Below are 21,790 nucleotides of genomic sequence, written 5' to 3' on the forward strand. Positions count from 1 at the left end.
CATACGATGTACTCAGTAAGCACTTGTTAAAGTTAAGAAGGTTTTGAGGAAGCAGAAGTGTAGAGAGGAACATTTAAAGAGAATTTTTTCTTTGAGGTCTAGACAAGAAATACAAGAGACCCTGCCTAGAGGCAAGGCAAGAACAAGAGGCCATCTCTCGGCTGGTAGAGGTCTATCTACTGAACCCAGTGCATTGGAACACTGGCCCAGACTAGCCATTCTGCATCTCCGAAGGCACATGCAAGAGCAAGTAGCCTTAAGTAAAGAATGGGAGAGTATAATCTGATTCAAAGCATCTTAAGAGCAAGGATCACCTCCTAGTGACAGACAGCTCTGCACAGAGGAGAAAATCTAAAAGAGAGCCAATATTAGCTGGAGAACTCTGAGCAAATCACTTCACCTCTCTGAGACTGGATGCCTTCATCTTAAAATTAGATATAGCAATGCCTGTTATTCAGCAGAATTGTTCTGTTGTTTTCAACAGAATTATTATGAAGATTAGATAAAGTAGGGAAAAGCACAGAAGATAAAGCTGGTTGGTTGAATGTAGCTGAAGGTAAAACAACTGAATAATAAAAATGATGAGCATTATTGGGCTACCATTTTATGTTGGACCTGTGCTAAGCACTAGAATGGAAGGTTGAATAAGATACGGCTCTTGCCCTCAAGTAGCTCTGAATTGCCTAGGGAGACAGAAATGGCAACAAATATTTCCATTAAAGAACCATAGGTGCAGTGTAACACGGGCACACTGTGTGGCTAGATAAAGAAGCAATCATCTGCAGAGGTAGGAACATTTTTAAATGCAAGGGAAGTGGAGAAGTGGGAATGCTTCAGTTGACTCTGGGAGGATGTTTCCTAACAGATGGATTGTTTATTCCAGGCCACAGATGTCACAGACCTAGACAAACAGTAGAGGAATTAATGGGGAAGAGGGAACTCCCTAGGCTACAAATAAGTTCAAATCATATTAAACATATTAAAATGCAACCCCCATTAAATATAGTTGTGAGGTACAGAAGAATGGAGTTGCACTTAATTTGTTAGGGAAAAAGCTTACAATTTTTTGTCATTGAATTAAATATTAATTCATACTTGTACATTTTCTTTTGCATTTTGGAATCAGCACATTTTACTTTCACATCTCAAACATTTTGTAGGTTCCCCGAAAAGCTTATAGGCCCTAGACACTATACCTAATATTGATACAATGGTTCTTATAAGCATGCTCTGATGGTTAATTTTGCGTCAACTCAGGCCCAGTTGTTTGGTCAAACACCAGTCTAAATACTGTAGTGAAGTTTTAGATGAGATTAAGGTTTAAATCAGTAGACTTTGAGTAAAACAGATTACCACCCAAAATGTGGGTGGGCCTCATCCAATCAGTTGAAGGCCTTAACAGCAAAGACAGGTTTTTCCCCCCAGAAAGCAATTCTGCCTCAAGAGTGTAACATAGACACCCTGCCTGAGTTTCCAACCTGCAGATTTTGGATTTAAGACTGCAACATCAACTTTTCCCTGAATTTCCAGCCTGGAGATCTACTTCTACATAATCACATAGGCCAATTCTTTAAAACAAATATGTGTGTGTGTGTGTGTGTGTGTGTGTGTGTGTGTGTGTGTTTATCTCCCATTGCTTCTGTTTCTCTGGAGAATGCTATTACCCATGCCATGGAAGTCTTTCAAATTAATATAGACAGACATTGCTTGAAAATGAATAGGTGCTTACATACTTAGAGATAACAGAGTGTTCTAAATTCATCTATACATTTAGTCAACTTTTTTTTTGAGTATCAACTATGTGTCAGGTACTGTGGTCACTGCTGAGTAGACACAAAGTCATATGGCCTTATTTTCATGGAACTTGATCTTTATGGGAGATAGTAAAATAAAGTACCACAGGGAATAAGTGCTATCCTTATCCCATGGAGAAAACCAATACTATAGCAAAAGTGACCTGTTTCTACTTGGTGGTGAGAGAGGGTTTCTCTGAGAATGAGGTCAGTTTCTTGTGCCAACTTAGCTGGGCTAAAGTTCTCAGTTATTCAACCAAACATCAGTCTAGATGAGGTACTGAAAGTATTTTGTAGATGTGATTTAAGTCCATTACCAGCTGATTTTAAGGGAGATTACCCTAAATAATCTGGATGGACTTGATTCAATCAGTTATAAAAGGCCTTAAGGGCAGAGCTGGAGCTTCCCTGAGGAAGAAATTCCACCTGTAGACAGTGACTTCACTCCATGCGTCATTCTATGCATGAGTTTCAGCCTGTCCTCCCAAATTCTCACTTGCCTAGCCGGTCCCCTACTACCACATTAAGCTGATTCCTTGCAAAAAAAACCCCTTAGTATATTAACTCCTAGTGGTTCTGTTTCTCTGCTTGAACCCTGACTGATACACTGAGTATGTGACATCTATCTGAGACTTAAAGGGTCAGAAGGGAGCTGGGGTAGGGAGCAGGAGGAAGCTGTTTGGGGCTGAGATTCAGCCTGGCTTCTTGGAGAATGAAAATGTGATTAGAGAAAGAGGAAAAGGAAAATGAAATTAGAGAAGAGAGAAATAGGCAGGGGCTGGATCAAGCCTAGAGACAGGTTACAGAATAGTTTGAGTTTTAAAGTGAATGGGAAGTAAGATAACTGAATTTGGTTTTTAAAGGATGATTTTAGTTACAGGAGAATGGCTTGGATGGTGGCAGAAGGGGAACGGGGGCATGACTTTAGAGGTCAAGTGTGGAAGGGGCAGATACAGGGGAAAGGTGGCGGCTGTAGAGAGGGTGTAGAGTAAACCATACACAGTGTAAGAATGAGAGGTAGGACCAGCAGAACTTGCCAGTGAATTATTATATGGAGAGGCGAGGACTGCCAATGATGACTTGAGTTTCTGGCTTAAGCAACGGGGTGAACGGTGGACTCCTTTATTGAGGCGGAGATCCTAGGACCAACTTGTTGGAATAAAGGGCAGGGGCGTAAATCAAAAGATACGCTCTGGATATTTTAGGTTTGATAAGGCCTTGAGGCATCCAAGTGGACACGTCAAGTAGGCAATCGAATAAACAGGTGTGAAGCTCGGCAAGGAGGACAGAATTAGAGATATTAATCTGAGAAAAACAGCAGGAAGAGGGTACTTAATTTATGAGAATAATGAGCTCACACTGAAAGGGAAAACGGCCCAGGGTTTAGCATCCTTAAGGAGGGAGTAGGGACGAGAAAAGAGACTGAAAATGAACAGTGGGGAATAATGAGGTCATAATGATGTGCACTGGATTGTACTAAACGGCTGTTTTAAATCAGAGTCCATCGACGCCCGGACTGAGCTAAAATCAGCTGGTGGCCAAGAGCCCGCCCACCCAGGCGAAGACGAACCTAGAGCCGAAGCCGGCCCCGCCCACGGCGCCCTCCCACCCGCGAGCAGCCCCAGGCTCCGCCCCCTCCTAATCCTGCCAGGCTCTGCAATCGCTCGTAGAGATCATCGCTTTGCCTAGGCTGTTGTGTCGATCCAATTGGATATAGGGCCCAAGCCATGGCGGAGAAGACTCAGAAAAGGTGCGTCTGCTGTCTGAAAGAACCCTGTTCTCTCCTTTTCTCAGGGGTGGAACCTGTACCTGGTCGCCAGTGGTGGGGACTTAGATGGTGTCTTAACTCGCCCAGCCTGGACGGTTCCTAAGGCCCAGGCCCGGTCTCCATAGAGAGAGGAGGTGGCGGGGTGTGGTAAGGGAGGGCCGGGAAGGTTCTTTTTCTTCATCCCTCCGCCGCCTCGCCCCCCTGCTCCGCAACCCCCCTGCACGGAAGGGGTTTCCAGCGGGGCTGTGAGGGGAGAAGGGCCTCGCCCCCCGCCCGGGACACGGAGAGACTTCTCCCTTCCATTCTGCTGCGGTCACGGCGCTTGGAGCTGCCCTGTGTCCCCAGACACCCGCGTCAGTGCTGGCCACTCCCCAGTCCCTTCCTGCCTGTCGTGTGCCCTGTGTTTGTGTGGACGGACCCACGGTCACTTGTCAGGAAGGGGGCTGCGCCTGACCAGAACTAGTTTCTTTGTAAACGCGCGGGGACAGGCCCTGGGGCTGCTTCTCCAGCACTCTTTCTTGCTGGGCACTGTTGGAAAGGAACGGCTTGGATGGGAGTCACGCTTACGTGAAACTGTTTCCCAAAGCAGCAGTGTTGAGCACCCTCTGCTGACTCTTTTTGAAAAAGAAAACACACAAACCTTGTTTTGGGTGCCGTAAATTAACATTTAGGTTTTTCTTCTATTTAGGCAGGTAACTGTAATCTTTTTCACGAGCTAAAGAGGAACAGATCTGTTGTGAATATTATGCACAGTATACAGTAGTGTGCAGTGGAGATGAAGGTATAGTTGATTGTTATTTTAATATGCTTGGTCTTCGGCAAAGCCTGCCATCTGCCTGCTCTCTGGTGCAGTGGAGTCTATGAGGAGTGTTTGGACCACTGTTGGGCTAGTGTGAATTTAATTATTCCTGCTTCACAGAGAAGTTTGCTGACTGTAACACACACTACCTGGGGCCTCTTCCTTGGGCATAAAACTGAAGACAGGGCACTTGTGAGTCTCCCCTATTCTCGCTTGCCCAGGATAAGTTAAAAGTTAGATAATGCTTTTTTCATTAAAAAAAAGTCATAGTGAGAAGGAGGCCGAGGGAATGGAAAATTCGAATGGGAAATCATGTCTAAAATGAGTTATTTCATAGAGGTTGACTTATCTGGCCAGGGCTTAATAAAATTGTCTATTTAAATGCACAAACCTACTTTACATGGAAAGTATCAAAGAAAAAGCATTTACAGGTGGTGATACATTCAAGGATAGCGTCATTCAGCTGTCACAGGAAAAATAACCAAAATGACAGGATGTTTCCAGGAAATTTGCAGCTAACAGAAAAGAGATGATCGGTGTTAGGTAATGATGCCCTGGGAATGAACTTTGCTTCAAGAAATTTTAAGTCTCTGGGCTTCATTTTCCTCATCTACAAAATGAGAGGTTTGGACCATTTTCTGCTTTCTCTCCGTGTCACTAAAGTTTTTTTTCTTCTCCTACTCAGTAGAAAGCTTATATATTTTCTTTGATTTCAGCAGTCAAGTGACACGTAGTAATACGGGTGGATCATTTTTAAATTTCATTAACTTATGCCTTGTAGAAAGTCAATGCCCATCAAAATGATGGAAACAGACGTAGCTGTGTCTAATCTTGCCAACATTTCTTGAAGACATACCCAGGGATTATTAGTTTTTTGTTTGATAGATATTTTTATTTAGAGCTTTACAATTTATAGAGGAAAATTCATACATATTTTCTCTTTAGTTTTCCATATCAGCAAGGAAGTTGTGATTTAAAAAAAATTTTTTTGGTATTACTTTACATTTGTATTAGGGAATATTTGGGAGGATTCTGGAATATGCATAATGGAGAGATTTGTTAAAGAGTTTGTGTACCCTGCTGACTCTCAGAGCTATATTTCCGGTCTAGAGCTCTCTCATGGCTCCTGATCTGTATTTTCCGCACACTGGGTCTTTCTCCGTGGGAACCTCAAACTGAGTTCATCCAAAATTAACCATACATTTTTCATTTTCTTTTTTATGAACTGATGTTTTTCCAGATCTTCCAAAAGATATGTCAAATGCCTAGTAATATTTTTCCCAAATGCTCATCACATAATCTTTCTGGTTTTTTTTTTTTTTTTTTTTTTTCCTTGAAGATCTTCCCCTTGAAGTCTTCTATCATCTTTGCTAAGACTGATGCACAGCTGCTGTCCTGATGTTTCCCTCTGTCCTTCTCGCACGCCAGAGCCTCTGTTGGCTTACTTTTATTTAGCTCAGTACATCCTTAACTTCCTAATAAAGAGTGCATAAGAAGTTTTTTGGGTTTTTTTTCAGTCCTTGCAGGTCTAAAAATATCTTTATTTTCCTTTCATACTTGATTGCTAGTTTGGCTGGATAAACTGCTCTAGGTTAAACATACTTCTCTTTCAGTTTTCTGTAGATCATCTGCTGGTCTTCTCATATTCAGTATTGCTGTTGAGGAATCGGATGCCAGTGTAATTATCTTTTCCCATCTGTGTGTGGCTTTTCCCCCTCCTCTGGAAAACTTTTAAGGATGTTTTCTATAGTGTTCAAAATTTTATGATAGTATTATTTGGCATGGGTCTTTTGCATTCACTGAGTCCTTACAAATAGGAATATTTGTAAACTTAAAATTTCTACATTGATTTCTATATTAATATTACCTTGCTGGTGGTTAAATATTTTGAATGTACATTATTTTTCCTCCTTTCTACCAAAATAGTATCATTATATACTGTCCATCTTCTGGCCTTGATTTTTTTGACTTAATGTAGTTTGGAGATTATTCCAAATATTAACATAAAGAATTATTCATTCTTTTTTATGCTGTGTATTAGTTCATAGTATACCATAATTTATTAACCAGTTATCTACTAATGCATATCTAGGTTGTTTTCAGCTTTTTGCTATTTAGAAACAATATTGGTGTTAAGAGTCCAAAGCCTCTTTTCTTCTCAAGCATTTTAAGAAAGCATCACATGGGATTTCCCCACAGTGTATGGTGTGCCACATGAGATGCTATAGTGTATTAAACCTTTTGCCCTCATACAGTTTACTTTTCATTTTTCCATCAGTTTGTTTTAACCTTTTTCTTACTGCAGTGTCAGGATAGCTTCTACAACAATATTATTCAGCCTCACCCATGATGAATGTTACCTTTTCTTCCCACAGTGTGAAGATAGCACCTGGAGCAGTGGTGTGTGTAGAAAGTGAAATCAGGGGTGATGTAACTATAGGTAAGAAAATCGCTTATTAGTGTTGTTTCTCAAGAATTGGTGTGATTTAATTTTCAGTGCTTTACAGTTTCAGTAGGTATTATTTTTTGTTTGTCCTAGTTTGATGTCCTAGTTTTATTCACAGAACAATGTATTTCTCTAATTGTTTAATATTTCTAAAAGAATTTAGTGTGATGGAGTCTGTATATAAACTCCTATCTGATAAACTAACAGGGCCATATAATAAAGTCATTCACATTTCAGAAGATAGCTGTTGTGTACCTGCTGTGTGCCAGGCACTGTGCTAGCACTAGGGACACAACAGTGAACGCAGCAAAGGCACTGCCTTCACAGAGCTTACGAACGTTCTATTAAGAGTGCGAACCATGGGTGGAGTCTGACAGACCTGGGTTAGCATCCTCACTGTTTACCTGCTGGGTTACCTTGGGCGTATCACTTCATCTCTCTAGTCTTCATTTTCCCCATCTGTGTAATTATGTGTACCAGAGTGGGTTCAGTTGCTTGTGGTGGAGGCTTAAACATGCACAGGTTTACTCTCTTATATACAAAGTCTCTGGGTAGGCAAGTCAGGGCTGGTCAGTTGATTATCGGGGAGCTCCAACCTTTCAGGATGTGATGGCTGGAGCACCAAGAGTGATCTTGGATAAAAAAAGGGGAGGAGGTGGAGATAAGGGGTGTACTTCCCAGTAGAGTCAGCTCCCTTTAAATAACCTTCCTGAAAGTTCCACACAACCTTTGCCTTGGGCTTAGTCTCATGGACACATCTAGCTGCAGACAAGGCCAGGAGATACAGTCTGAACTGGGCACATTACTGCCCCCTTATTGGGTTCTGTTACAAGGGGAAAGGGAAGAATGGATATTCAGTGGCATTTGGTAGCTTCTGTCACATGCAGATTAGGAGTGCCTCCCCAGTAGGTTTTTAAATGATTAAATAAGAGGATATTTGTGAAAGTCATTGCCCAGTACATAACACACAGTATGTGCTCAATAAACATTAGCTGATTGCACTGTTAAATAAATCAGGGTAGCCTTCTAGAGGTGAAGTCTAACATTTAAACCAAATGCATTTAACATGTGGCAACTTGCTTGTATGAACATGATTAAATCCCCCAAATGCACATTTTAGCCACCAGTTCTTTTACATATGTTTTCACTGGAAATGGTGCCCTGGTAGCTTTACGAATGTGAACCCATTCTTACTAGCTGCTGCTTGTTACCATAGGAGAACTCTCAGTGAACTAAGTACACTTTCAGAGAGAAAATATGCCTTGTTCTCTTATACTAACAGTATCTTTAAAAGAAACAAAAAACTAATTTTAGTAAATCTAAGCCTCCAGCCAACTTAGGCATCATGTCTTATAAAACCCCTGAAGATTGTTGCCAGTATTATGGAACATCATTAGGAATTTGCCAGATTGGATTTGTTTGTTTTTAACTGACAGAATTTCAAAGTTTAGGAGGTGAACCTGTTTCTTTTCAATGCTATGTTAACTCTTAAACCATATGCAAACTTTCTATGGGGAGAAATTATGACAGCAACATGTTTATCAAAATGCTCTTCAGCATATTTTTATTCTGGTATTTTTATGGTTTTCATTATGGTTTGAGGAATAACATCTAATATTAACTCACAAGATATTCTATAATTAGAAGGAAAGTAAAACTAAAATAATTATATACTTTCCCTCTCATTTCTACTTCTTCCCCATTTTAAACAGTAAGTATTCAATATCTGCTGTGTAGTAAGTACATGGAGGGTATAGATATCTCTATAGTATGAATGTGCACACAAGTGTACATATATGTTTGTGTGTGTGTGTGTGTGTGTATTTCAGATTTGAAATAACAGGTTCTGTGCTGGCAGAAGCTTTTCTAGAATATTAATAAAGGCTTCATACTGTGAAAAGGAGAGCTAGACCACTGCCTACGACTGGGGCTGGGGGAGTTTCAGAAGGTGGCACTCACTTTCCTGTTCTCCCTCTGTTTTTCATTTCTTTGTGCTCCTCCCTTTTCTTTATTCCTCTCATCTTCCTGCCTTTCCCAAACGTAGAAATTGTGTAAGGAAATGCAGTATTTAAATATACTTTACATACAGTTTTTGACCACCAGCTGATCATGTACACCTCTGATGGTTAAAATATATAATGATTGTTCAACACAGATTTTCAGTGATGAATTATAAGCATAAGAAGTGCTAATAATGGTGTAGCCACTATGGAAAACAGTATGGTGATTCCTTAAAAAACTAAAAATAGAGTTACCATATTATCCAACAATCCTACTCCAGGGTATATATCCAGAGAAAACTCTAATTTCAAAAGATACATGCACCCCAATGTTCTTAGCAGCACTATTTACAATAGCCAAGACATGGAAGCCACCTAAATGTCTGTCAACAGATGAATGGATAAAGAAATTATGGTGTGTATACACACACACACACACACACACACACACACACAAACACACACACACAAACACACACACAAACACCAGGATACTACTCAGCCATAAAAAAGAAAGATAATGCCATTTGAAGCAACATGGATGGACCTAGACATGATCATACTAAGTGAAGTAAATCAGACCGAGAAAGACAGATGCATCACTTAATATGTGGAATCTAAAAAACAAAATGATACAAATGAACTTATTTACAAAATAGACACTTGCAGACATAGAAAACAAACTTATGGTTACCAAAGGGGAAAGGGGAGGGGAAGAGATAAATTAGGAATTTGGGATTAGCAGATACACATTACTACATATGAAATAGATAAACAAGGTCCTACTGTATAGCACTGGGAACTACATTCAATATCTTGTAATAACCTGTAATGAAAAAGAATATGGAAAGAATATATATATATATATATATATGAATCACTATGCTGTACACCAGAAACTAACACAACATTGTAAATCGACTATACTTCAATTAAAAAATTAAAAATTTTAAAAAGTGGTAATTTTTTTAAAAACTAGTGATTTGATGTTTATCATAGAATGAATCTGTTAATATCTGTTGTTTATTTTGGACCCAGTTTTTTAAAGCAAAGAAAATTTTCTCACTTTACAGAAACATCTCAATTTTTAAAATTAAGGAAAAGATTTAGAATCGATATAGTTATCCAGTGTTTTGTGTTCCACAATTCTTAACTCATTTTTGTTGTGTGTGTTTATCTTTAATTTTATATATAAATACAGAAAATTTCCAGAATTAGTGTTTAGTCATTTTTGTCATTGTTATATTTAGTATGAAATAATCTCTAATCTTTTAGCTACTGTTACTTCATTTTTCTGATATAATATACCAGATTTAAAAAGCTCCTGGGAGATATAAAGTTAAAGCAGAGCAGAGAGTGGAGATAAGTTATCTGATTAAAACTCATTCTCCCTCCCTACCATGTTTTGTTTTTTGGTTTATGGCTGTTAGTGTTTTTGCTTAATTTACCAGAATAATTGATGTAAGTCTTCTTCTTTTATGGTACAGATATGGAGATTTGAGCACTTAATAAGCTCTGTTTTCTGGGTTAAGGAGCAATAAACTTAAGTGTAGTTTAAAATTAACAGATTTTTCAGGATGTTTTACATAACTTTCCATCCACTAGTCAGTTATACTCTTACCAAATTATTCCATTCTGAAGTATTTGGGGGAAAAAGGTAGTTTTTCTTTTGCTGTATTTCAGTTAGTAGAACTTTAAACCTGATCTTCTGTTTTCCTGGAAAATCAGGTATTTGGTTTATCAGAGAAACTAGTCTGAAGCTTTGAAGCACTGTACTTAACCAGAAACTCTAGGGTTTGTGGCTTTGTTGGAGCCTGACCCCTTTCATTAGAGGCTGCTCGGAAACAGACCTTGGGAAAAATAATAGCTCTCTTGTTAATTATAATTTGGGTAAATAAGGTTTCATAGTATCAAACTGTTCTTAATTAAACTGTCTTGATTCATGGGTCATGCATTATTTCCTGAAAGTCTTGTTTTGACAGCCGAAAAACATTTCAGAAAGGTACCTCGGAGTACAGTCGTGCAGCCCTACTATAGGGTGAAGGCAATCTCCTGGGGTTAGGGCAGGGCTTGGTTGGGACATCGTAATGTGAAGGCAGAACTCATGTCTTCAGTGGAAAAGTTTTGTGATGGAAGCACTTTGTCCCACTTAGTCTTTCTTTCCATTAGAGTTTTCAATATAGATCAAAGGCTTCCCTTTTATTGTGAAATTTTTTAAATTGAGGTAACATTGGTTTATAACATTATATAAGTTTAATATATATAACATTATAAGGAAATCTTTTCCATTAAAGCAGAACAGTGGCTCTAACTTGAGAAATTCATCAAATATAAAGCAGTTCTTACAGGCAGGCACTTCAGCTTATAGGTCAAAGGAATTGTTTTCATTTTCAAAAGAGACCTTGTGGCTTTTGGAACTATTTATTGACATGAAAATGTCCACAGAGGTTGCTTTCTGTGGCAGAGATAGACAGGAAAAATGCCCTTTACTAAATGAGGGAAATGGAAATTTGATGCCAGGAATGTCTTTCTGGCTAGATTGCGTCAAGCCCAGCCAACCATTTACAAAAATAATTCATCAGCCAGTAAGGCAGCTCCAACTCTAGACACATTTATCCAAACAAGGAGATAAGCCAAATTGAGTTTCAGCACATTTGGTAAGAAAATATACAAACCACCCTGCCAGAAAGAGTGCCAAGAAAGTTCACAACAGCCTTTTGAAAAAAACTTTCCATGGTGACGGATTTTTATTTTTAAAGCATTTTAACCTTAAGACCTTTCAACTTGGTTTGAATTCAGACCCACTGTAGGTAAAAGTGCCTCTTGCGTGCAGAAGAGTGTAGAACAACTTGTGCTCTTATTTCAGCACGTGGTCGCTGCCCGGGTCTTGGAATAGTGCTCAGGCTGCCGGGCTCCCATGCGATCTCCAGCTCTGTGCAGACAGGGCATCACTCCCCTGAGTCAGGAGGTTCTTTTTAAGTTCACAACTCTGAGGAGTCACATATACTACAGTTCATGTATATGTACTAACCTCTCTAGTCTCTGCCCCCTCCCAAAAAAATCTGCAAGAGGTTAAGGGGAACTATTCAGTTTATTATCACCCATGACCTTGCTGTTCCTTCACAGCTGGAGTAGATGGTTTCACCTTTAAAGTCATTTCAACCCCAAAACTCCAGGGCTTGTAGTTTGGCAGTGCTGCCTCCAGGTGGGGATGTTGTCTTAAACACAGGTCTCACATAAGCTTTATACCCCAGATTTATATGTCGGATTTATAACCAGTTTTCTAGTTATTTACTAACTAATTTATTAATAATCATTAAAAAATAATAAAACACCTGGCTAAAATAGCTCCAGCATTTTAAAATACTGTGTAAGAAGACATGGAACTGGTATTATTTAATTTTTTTTTAAACTTGTATTCATCTCTTTGGGTTTTTCTTTGTATAATTACCATGTATTATATTATTTTTGAAAGGGAAAAATGAAAATACTGTTTTCAAAGCTACACTTTAGAGGAGCTATTAAAGAAGCACGGGTCCAGTAGTACCTTCGTCTTACTAGTTCATTCTCAGGTAGCTTCTTGCAAGTCTGCTTGTTAAAAGCTGCAGCCTGAGGACCAGCAGAGTGTCCAGTGCCTCTGGCTACTTATCTAGCCGCTGGCAAAGGATCCGCTTTCTGTCACAGCCACGGTGACCTCTTCCTCCTGTCGGGTTTTTAATGCTAGTGTGGAAAATGCCTTTATTAACCTTCTTAACTATCCTACAGTAAGGTGCAGAATTTTCCTCCCTGGTTAAAAGGAGGTATTACCCTGATACTTGAGTAGGGAAGCAAAGCAGTCCCTTTTTTTCTGTTTCTCAGACCACGAGTTACTTTGTTCCCTGTGACAGAGTTTTTAGCTCTTGGTGTCAGACAGTGATGGACCTCGAGTTTTGAAGAACCATGAGCTGGACCCCCCGATCTCCCCACTAACATTATGTTATATAATCCACACTTCAACCTAGTGAGGTAAGCTGTCTTGGATCTCATCATTTTACAGTTGAGAAAACTAAGGCACTTGAGAGATTAAGCACAGAGCCTTTTAAGTGATGAAGACCAGGGCCTAGACTTTCTAGACAGGGGATGAGGTGCTGGCTGGGGCTTTAATTACAAAGAACCTAAAATAGAAAGATCGTGTCTCTTTATCAGAACATTGTGACGTAAAATGTAAATCTGGCACTGTGCAAACTACAGATTTAAAGTGGTTCACACAGCTGGAAGACCTGTCAGAAATTTCTTATTACAGAAGGAATCCCGTGTTTGTTTCAGCATTGTTTTAGCAGCTCCCCCTAAAAGTGGTAACTTCTAAATGCCCATTATTAAGAGATTAGTTAAATAAATTATGTTATATTAATATGATGTAAAATACTATTCAGCCATTAAAAAGAATAGCTAGCTAGATATATGGAAAAATCACTGTGACTTAACTAGGTGAAAAAAGCAAATTGCAGAATAATAAGTACTATTCCTTGGTTTTTAAAAATGGTATGTACTTATAATTTGTATTTTTCCTCCTTTGTGTTGAAGTAATGTTTTAAGTCTGTAATGAAATATATTTTATATACAATGATATTTACAGATCTAAATATTCAGTAGTACTTAAGTGTGGAATAATATTCCCCATATTTTTAAAAATAGTTGCCTCTGGGGAATGGGATTAGCAAGAAGAGAGATCTTTTAACTTTGATTTAGTTTTTTCTAATGAACATGTATTCCTTTTATAAATGTGTGTGTGTGTGTGTGTAACTTTTTCAACAAAGAAAAAAGGCACATGTAGTCACAGTCATGATCACCTTGAGAAGCTTCCCAGGAATCTGAGTGATCCTATCTTCAGAAATCTCTTATCCTGAACAGGAGAATTTGCCAGGGAAATTTTACTTTAGCAGCTGAGGATTTGGGGAGCCAGAGGTGATGGAAATAACAAAGCCACTCTCGTGTTATTTCTTACCAGACTGTGTGTCCTCTGACCCTGCATCCTGTCGTGGGCCCCACCCTCTATCAGTCCCCAGCACTTCATTCTTAGGGAAAAGAATATGCCGCATTGAGATTCTTTCCAGTTCTCTGGGCACCAGGAACACCTCCTTATTTATTTTAATACATCTGTGAGTGAGCATGTTAAATATCCCCAGTTTTCAAAATAGACAAGCTCAGAAGGGCAAAACTAGCATGTCCTTGTTTCTCTATAACATACAGCCCCGCATCATGCCTATCACAAGCAGATAATAATTATTGAATAAATTAACAGTTTATTAGTACACTTTATTAATACAATTGAATACTGAATTTCATGGACAGTGTCATCTTCCTGACTCCCTCCCCGCATTCTGTCAACACTTCTCCCCACCCTCTCTGACTTTCAGAGTCAGTTACTTCCTGTCTGCTTGTTTACAGATAAAAATGACCTTGGTATGGGTGGGTGGAGTGGGTGTTGGAGGGGAGAGGCTGCAGTGAAGTTATGTTTTGTCACCAGTGGTTTCATTATCACCAAAATGCTAGGCCTTTATGTAAATAAAAGTGGGGAACAGGGAGGGGGATGTGTTACATTCCAGAACCAGTGTCCATGTTGAGGCGCTGCAGTGCCTCCACCACCCTGATGGGGAAATTGTGTGATGAGACCCCTTCCTGCCCTTGCGACTTGAGGTTGGAGTCGTGCTCAGCTCTCCAATGATCAGAGTCTTAGGACTCCAGTGACCACACTTGGCTCTTTCCTTGCCTTCCTTTAGCCCTTTTCAACCTTTAACTGTTAAAATCATATCCTAGACCAGATGCCAAGAACTCTGCCTTCTTGGAGTGGGTAAGCTTATAATAACAGAGTTGGTGACAAAGTAATAAAGTTAAGGTTAGTCTCTATATTTTCTAACTCCCTTCCAGTCCTTAATATGAGGACTATTTCTGTAGTACACCAGCATGAGAAAGTGTTATGTGGTTCTCCAGCATGAGAAAGCACCAACGTTTTAAGTAAAGAGGGAAAAGAAAGGAAGGAAGGGAATTAATTGTTATTGCCAACTATGTGCCAGAATACTGTGTCTACAAACATTATTTCACCTAGTTCTTACAACAGCTCTGTGAGACTGGCATTATCACCTCTCCCATTTCACTGCTGAGATAGCAGAGGCTTCAAAATAGAGGGTGAGCCAGGGCTGTCTGGCTCCAAAGCCTGTGCTGTCTCCACTCGGCTCGGCTTGAGATCTGGCGCTAACCACAGTGATAACATTTGTAACGTCCCTAATGTGCCTGGCACATAACCTTAGGAAACGTTCCTCCCAGCAGCCTCCTTGAAAGTGTAGCCGCCGCAAGTAATTTCTTTTTACCATCCTTTTAACAGGACCCAGGACAGTGATCCACCCTAAAGCACGAATCATTGCGGAAGCTGGGCCAATAGTGATTGGCGAAGGTAACCTCATAGAAGAACAGGCACTTATCATAAACGCGTGAGTAAGACTCTTACAGCTGCTCTGAATGAAGTGCCACAGAGAGTATTTCCATTCATTGCAGCTGTTTCTAGGGACATTTTCCAGCTGACATCTGAAAGCCCACCAATTGAGAACTAGAGAAACACTAAGGCTCCTTTTCAGCACAAGTAATTAGTAAATGAGGAAACCAAAGACCAGGTGGGCGAAGAGACTCGGCCAAGATGAGATAGCTTGTAGGTGGATGACTAGACTCTCCGAGCCTCAGTCTGATAATCTTCCCATTACATGTGACATCCTCTTCTGTTCCTTAAACATTTCCTGAGTACACCCCCCAGCGTCCCAGTGCTGTGCTGACCACCTCCAAGAGAGTCTTTTGGTTGAATTTCATGGTTCTGGCTGAAATAATACTATTCATGCCCAGACATGTGAACTTAACTCTGATATATATTTTCATTTGTTTTGTGGGGGTAACACCCAGAATTATATTGAAAAATTAGGGGGTCCTAGAGGCAATTTTTAAAATGGTTAAGATTTAAAAAATTATCAAATATTAGGACATGTACATGATCTTAGTGAACTAGACTGTAATACCTATGAAATTTTTATAAGCATTTGTAAAGCTTTCTAGATAAAATTTTGGCAGGAAATTCAAGCTTATACCCAATTTATAGCAACAATGTATGGAATTTGTAATAAAGACCTTGGGAAAATATTTAACTATGATAAAGAGATTGATTTGTCTTAATGCTTACTTAGGATTTGGGCGTTTCTTACTATATTAAGCAGGTTCTTTTTAAAATATATTTTGGCACCTTTAGTGTAAGTCAGTTAACAACAGCTATATTCTGCAGTAACTCAACTGTCAGTGATAAAGCACCATTTTTAAATGGCTTTCTCCTATTAGACCGCAAACATTTATGTTCCAAATATTTCAGCTAACCACCTAATAGCATTAAATGATTGTTTTATGTGAATATCTGTTTATATTTCACAATCTTGAATGATTAAGAATGGAAAATTTTCAAGTTAGGCATGATTTTTGATTCCAGTTTAACAAGCTGAAAGTCCTAGCCAGCAGCTGTTCAGCCTTGTCCTGGGAAAGGCCCTCTGGGCTTTGAGTTTGAAAAATAAACAAAGGAAGGCTGACCTTCTGTACACACCTGTGACTTCTTTACATTTCAGTAGTTCTTTTTCAACTCAGAATCAAGTCTTCTCCAGCATAGAGGATAAATAATTCACTTGGATTAAAAATTACTTACATCGTTACATATATTAAGCTGGCTGGAGGTAAAATTGAGAGAATGAACCCAAATTCCAAAACAAGAGAACTGCTGGTTGCATTATTGACTTTTTGATAATTTGTCTCTTCTTTTTATAGTCACCCTGATAATATCACTCCTGATGCTGAAGACCCAGAACCCAAACCTATGATCATTGGCACCAATAATGTTTTTGAAGTTGGCTGTTGTATCCTTTGCAGTAATTTAAGATAAATCATTCCCAGCTGTCCTTTCATACCCAAATCTCCGTAGAAATTGTCATAATATATCTATCAAATACTTATATAGGTGTATGATTATATATAATGTTATATATTATGTATATATATAAATATAAATTACATTTTTAAGACTAAGCCATCCAGCTCTTTGAAAAGACTTACAGTTTAGCAAACAAATTATCCCCTTTGCTTCATTGAATAACCCAGTAGAATCAAGAAAGTATGCTGTTTTTAGATGTGCATATGCATGGACACACACACCCACACACCCATACACACCTTTAGGTACCATCTTGTTCCTGTTGCTACAGCTTGTTGGCAGGTAGCAATGACTGAATGGCAATAGACACAAAACAGTAATGCAGGCTTCAGTGCTGATTTAAGAACTACAGCTCTGTCAGTTTGATTTCCTGTATAGTTTTAGGTTGATGATATATTGTCTGATGCAGGAAAATGGTAGATGGGTATGAAAATATTTCATTCTTTGCTTTTTTTCCCCCCAAGTGTCACCAGTCCCTATGACTTTGTACTCTAAAAAATAGTAAAATCTTTTCATGATGTCAGCAAAACATTATTTTATAATAGAAATTACTTCAAGGGAAAAATCTAAATGTTTAATAATAACAAAATATTTAAATAAGCTGCAAGCATAAAATGGATCATTAGAACCACTAAGCAGTCATTTAAAATTATGTTTTTAAAATGGTATGGAATAATGCTTACAAATGTAAGTAAACTGAGTAAAGGGAGCTACAGAAGTTTACACAGTATGATTTTATATGGTTTGATTTTATACAGTTTGATTTCCAGTTCTATAAAGGGAATTACATATATTTATATAAACATATATCAAACCATTAACAGTGTTATCTTTAAGTGATTGGGTGTTTTAATTTTCTTAAAACAATTGTGAAAATGTTACTCATAAAATTGGGATATAAGATGCTCATTTCTTTAAAAAATAGAAGTCATTTATTTATACTTGGAGATATTTCTATTTAAAGGTTAAAACTTTACTTTCAGTCTGCCCTGGACAAGGAGTTCTGGCTAGGCCAGCCTGCGTGGCCCCTCCCATGCCTCCGTCTCTGCCCCAGTGCAGGATAAGGACAGAGTGAATTAGCAGGGAAAAAAGATGAACATGTTTACAATGTTTACTTAACTCTGGCTTACAGATTCCCAAGCCATGAAAATGGGAGATAATAATGTTATTGAATCAAAAGGTAAGCTATGTTTGGAACTTCATTGTGGAAAGTAATTAACTCCTTTCTCTTTGTGGTATTCTGGAAAACAGCCTAAGTACAGACCATGGCACAGTGGTGTGCTTGGAAGGAAGGTGTGGTTCGAAGTGGGCTAACATAGCTGTGAGACTGATTCTTTGCCTTTAAGAAACCAAATCCACCAATATGTTTAATACATTAAGTTAACATTTTAGCTAGTAAGTTTAAATTTTAGCTGTGTATATTTAAATCAGGATTGAATTAAACCATAAACTTCAGGTGAAAGATATGAAAAAGATTTCTACTGAAAACTAGTGTCAATGGTAATTTAGTTGATTAATGACATTATATAGTTAAAGAAAAAATATCAACTTCTCTAGCAGTTTGCCTTCTTTAATTTCAAGAGGGCTTTACCCCTAGCCCATCAGAAACAAATGTAAGTGGAGCTAGGCAGGGGGTCACCACGACTGCTGGGAGGCAGCTCCAGGAGCTTGCCCAGGAAGAACTGGAGTGATGAGACTTCTTTAGAATGGTGCTTTTTCTTTGTTGGTCTTGATTGGCATGAAAGAAAATGCTTCTTTTTTTAAATCATAAAATTAGACTTTTTTTTAATCTAGTTAATGGTTTTTATTTTAATTTGGATTACCAGTTATGATGATGATGATCACTGTCATTTTCTATTTATTGTGTACTTCCTGTATGTCAAACCTATGCTTAGCACTTTACATTTACTATCTCCTTTATTCCTTGCAGCAAACTATGAAGTGGGATGGTCTCCATTTTATGGATAAACTTGCTTAGAGAATCTGTAGTGACTTGCCCAAGGTCATACAGATAGTCAGCAGGAGAGCTCTATTTTGAGTCCATTTAATGGCACCTAGTCTGGTGCTTGCCTGTCTGCTGTACAAATTCTTATTAACTGGAGTCTTCAGGCCAGTTTGTATTTTTATGCTTGCATCAACATAGAAATAAGTGTTCTAATCATTCAGTGTCTTACGTGGTAGTTCTCTTTGTGTCTTTACTGCAGCGTATGTGGGCAGAAACGTCATATTGACGAGTGGTTGCATCATCGGGGCTTGTTGCAACCTGAATACATTTGAAGTCATCCCTGAGAACACAGTGATCTATGGCGCAGACTGCCTTCGTCGGGTGCAGACTGAGCGGCCACAGGTACTGGTACCTCTCTTTAAAAACAGTTCTTTCTAGAGCCGCTGATTTTCCCAAAATACCACATAATTGTTTTAATGGGCAGCAAGCCTGCTATTTAAAAATCAAATGATTATGAAACATTCCTAAAACCAGAATTTTCTTTGTAGTGGTGTTGTTAAATCTGTAATATCAGAAATATCTCCAGAGGCGACAGTGACATATTATGGGAAAAGAAAACCCAGAGAAAAAAAAAAAAAAGAAAACCCAGAGATATTACTCCTGGTCTTACGTATTTTCACTAGAGATAAATCACCATGCCTTACAAACTATGCTGATTTGCTCCTAAAATATCAGCCTTCGAGGGTAAGAAATCAACCTGCCAAATGTATACAAATATATACAAATTTAGACTGGACAGCCACCTTGGGTCCATCTATTAGTTTACTAACCTAGTTGGCTGGAAAATTAACACAGCTTGTGAATATGCAAGTCTTTTTAGATATTTTCCTGGCTTATGAGAAATTGTCCCTTCCTAATAACCAAGGATAATGGAAAGTACATATTTGGAGATTCATGTTAGAGTAGGATATAAGATAGAGCATTTGGGGCTTCCTTTGGATAGGAGATACTCTGAAGTTTTGAGCCTCACTGCCTGGCACACTCAGTATATTTCCTTAGTTACCCAGCCTCCATCCCCTCCCTTAAAGAAAATATTTTTCAAGACATTTAGCACTTTGTCTCTGATTCTTAGCCATATTTTATCAGAAATTAAAATTCCAGTTCTTTCTGGGTTATTCTAATTCTGTAATGTTTGGCATTTATTGTTACTATTATAAGCAAGCATTACTTCTATGACCAAAAAGGAAATAAGAACAAATCCAGTATTTTTTCACCATCTTTCTGCTTAACAGCAAAAATGACTGAAGAGGCATAAATGAAACTGGAGTTGGGTTAAGGGAGATTAGAATGAAGTGAGCAGGAATATCTAAAGTTTAATACACAATGGTGTGCAACCCTGTTTTCCATATTTCACTGATCATAAGGATCATGTAGAGGTCCTTATTAAGAAAGGATTCCCCAGATTTTTTGAACCAAGTATCTAGGGCGAGGGCATGAAAATCCATAATTTTCACAAGCACCCCAAGTGAGTTTTACAACGGGGGAGGTTTGGGCAAAGCTGATGTATGAAGAGTGAAGATCAGGTGAGTATCACAGCTCGGTGCTGTGTGGGTCGTGTAGAAAGCAGTGTACTTGGGCTGTTTTACTTAGGTTGTCTACTATAATTGGAACTTTTTCACTTCTTAGAGGCCAAAGTGAAATCTATAAAAGCAAGGTTGAAAACTGATTAACATATATATTTTCCCCCCCAGGGGAGGTAATAAGGTTTATTTATTCATTTATTTTTTTAAATGGAGGTACTGGGGCTTGAACCTAAGACTGTGCGTGCGAAGCACACACTCTACCACTGAGCTATACCCTCTTCCAAAAATTATGTAAAATTTTTTGGCTTTTTCTTATTACTAAACTTAATGTGTCATCATTGTAAATTAAACAGAGAAGCAGAAACAAGTCAGTGAAAATCACCTGTAATTCCCTGATGTGGTGAAAGTCATTTTTACCTGGTACTCTTTGCTTTCTGCTGGTCAGTTCTTAATTCTCTTATCTCTTTAGCCCCAGACACTACAGCTGGATTTCCTGATGAAAATCTTGCCAAACTATCATCACTTAAAGAAGACTATGAAAGGAAGCTCAACTCCAGTTAAGAACTAAGAACAATATATGACATCAAGATAACATTTGTCTTTGACCACTGTCTTTTGAAAAGGCCACAATGTTTATGCACTCTTAGCAGTCCACAGAATAATATGTGTTGACTTTATTCTGTAAAACTGAGTTAGAGGGGAAAGTAATGGATTTTCATTGTAACTGTGCTCTATAATTTATGTAAAATGTATTATTTTATGATACCCTTTTCCCTTTTCTGATAGTTTACAAATTTTTTGTTTTGTGTTGTCTTGTTATATAAAATGTTGGCCATGAATTTTAGTTATATGAAAGGCTACCCATGATAAGAAAGAGCCTATTGTTATGTATTTATATTCTAGCATTTACTAAATTAAATAAAAATGTTGATGACGGGACTTTTAGTGAATATACATTAATCAATTTTTCTACTTGCATCAACTTTCCCAAAATAGCTTTTAATTTTTATTGCATATTAGCTATATATTAAAGCTAATGTGTTTACCTTTTCCTTTTGTGAGTTTGTAGCTGTTTAAAATTTCAGGTGAAATTTCAGCAGCTATTGAATTAATTTAGACTTCATTTTGTTTCCAAGAAAAAAAAACTTAGTAATCAGGGAAAGATGTATTCAGTAGAATACAAAGTCAGAAAGAATGATGTCTGATGACGATGACAAGTAAATGACCATTGAGTGTTATTCTTAGGTCTCTGAGGACAATGAAACTAGAAGAAATTTTGATATATTTATAAATATATGAAATTATTTTGGTATAGTACTAATCACTAATTATTGACTTTCTTATAATTCTATTTACCTAATTACATAATGGGCAAAATGTTCAGGATTTTACTGTAATTCCAAGTTTTTTTTAATGATTCAAGTGCATACATTTAATACGACATACTTTTTAACTTTCAAATCAGT

The 21,790-nt window shown here is 38.2% G+C and overlaps 1 protein-coding gene across 1 annotated transcript; it reads left to right on the forward strand.

Annotated features, from left to right (window-relative positions):
- The first annotated feature begins 3,451 nt into the window (after positions 1 to 3,451).
- On the forward strand, positions 3,452 to 21,376 carry DCTN6 (dynactin subunit 6). Its single transcript, XM_010953223.3, has 7 exons — positions 3,452 to 3,543; positions 6,736 to 6,800; positions 15,168 to 15,273; positions 16,634 to 16,722; positions 17,929 to 17,976; positions 19,001 to 19,143; positions 20,794 to 21,376. The coding sequence occupies exons 1-7, from the start codon at positions 3,521 to 3,523 to the stop codon at positions 20,890 to 20,892; spliced, it is 573 nt and encodes a 190-aa protein (XP_010951525.1). The 5' UTR covers positions 3,452 to 3,520; the 3' UTR covers positions 20,893 to 21,376.
- Positions 21,377 to 21,790: the final 414 nt, after the last annotated feature.

This window comes from Camelus bactrianus, chromosome 26 (genome assembly GCF_048773025.1).
Source record: "Camelus bactrianus isolate YW-2024 breed Bactrian camel chromosome 26, ASM4877302v1, whole genome shotgun sequence".
Taxonomy (NCBI): Eukaryota; Metazoa; Chordata; class Mammalia; order Artiodactyla; family Camelidae; genus Camelus; species Camelus bactrianus.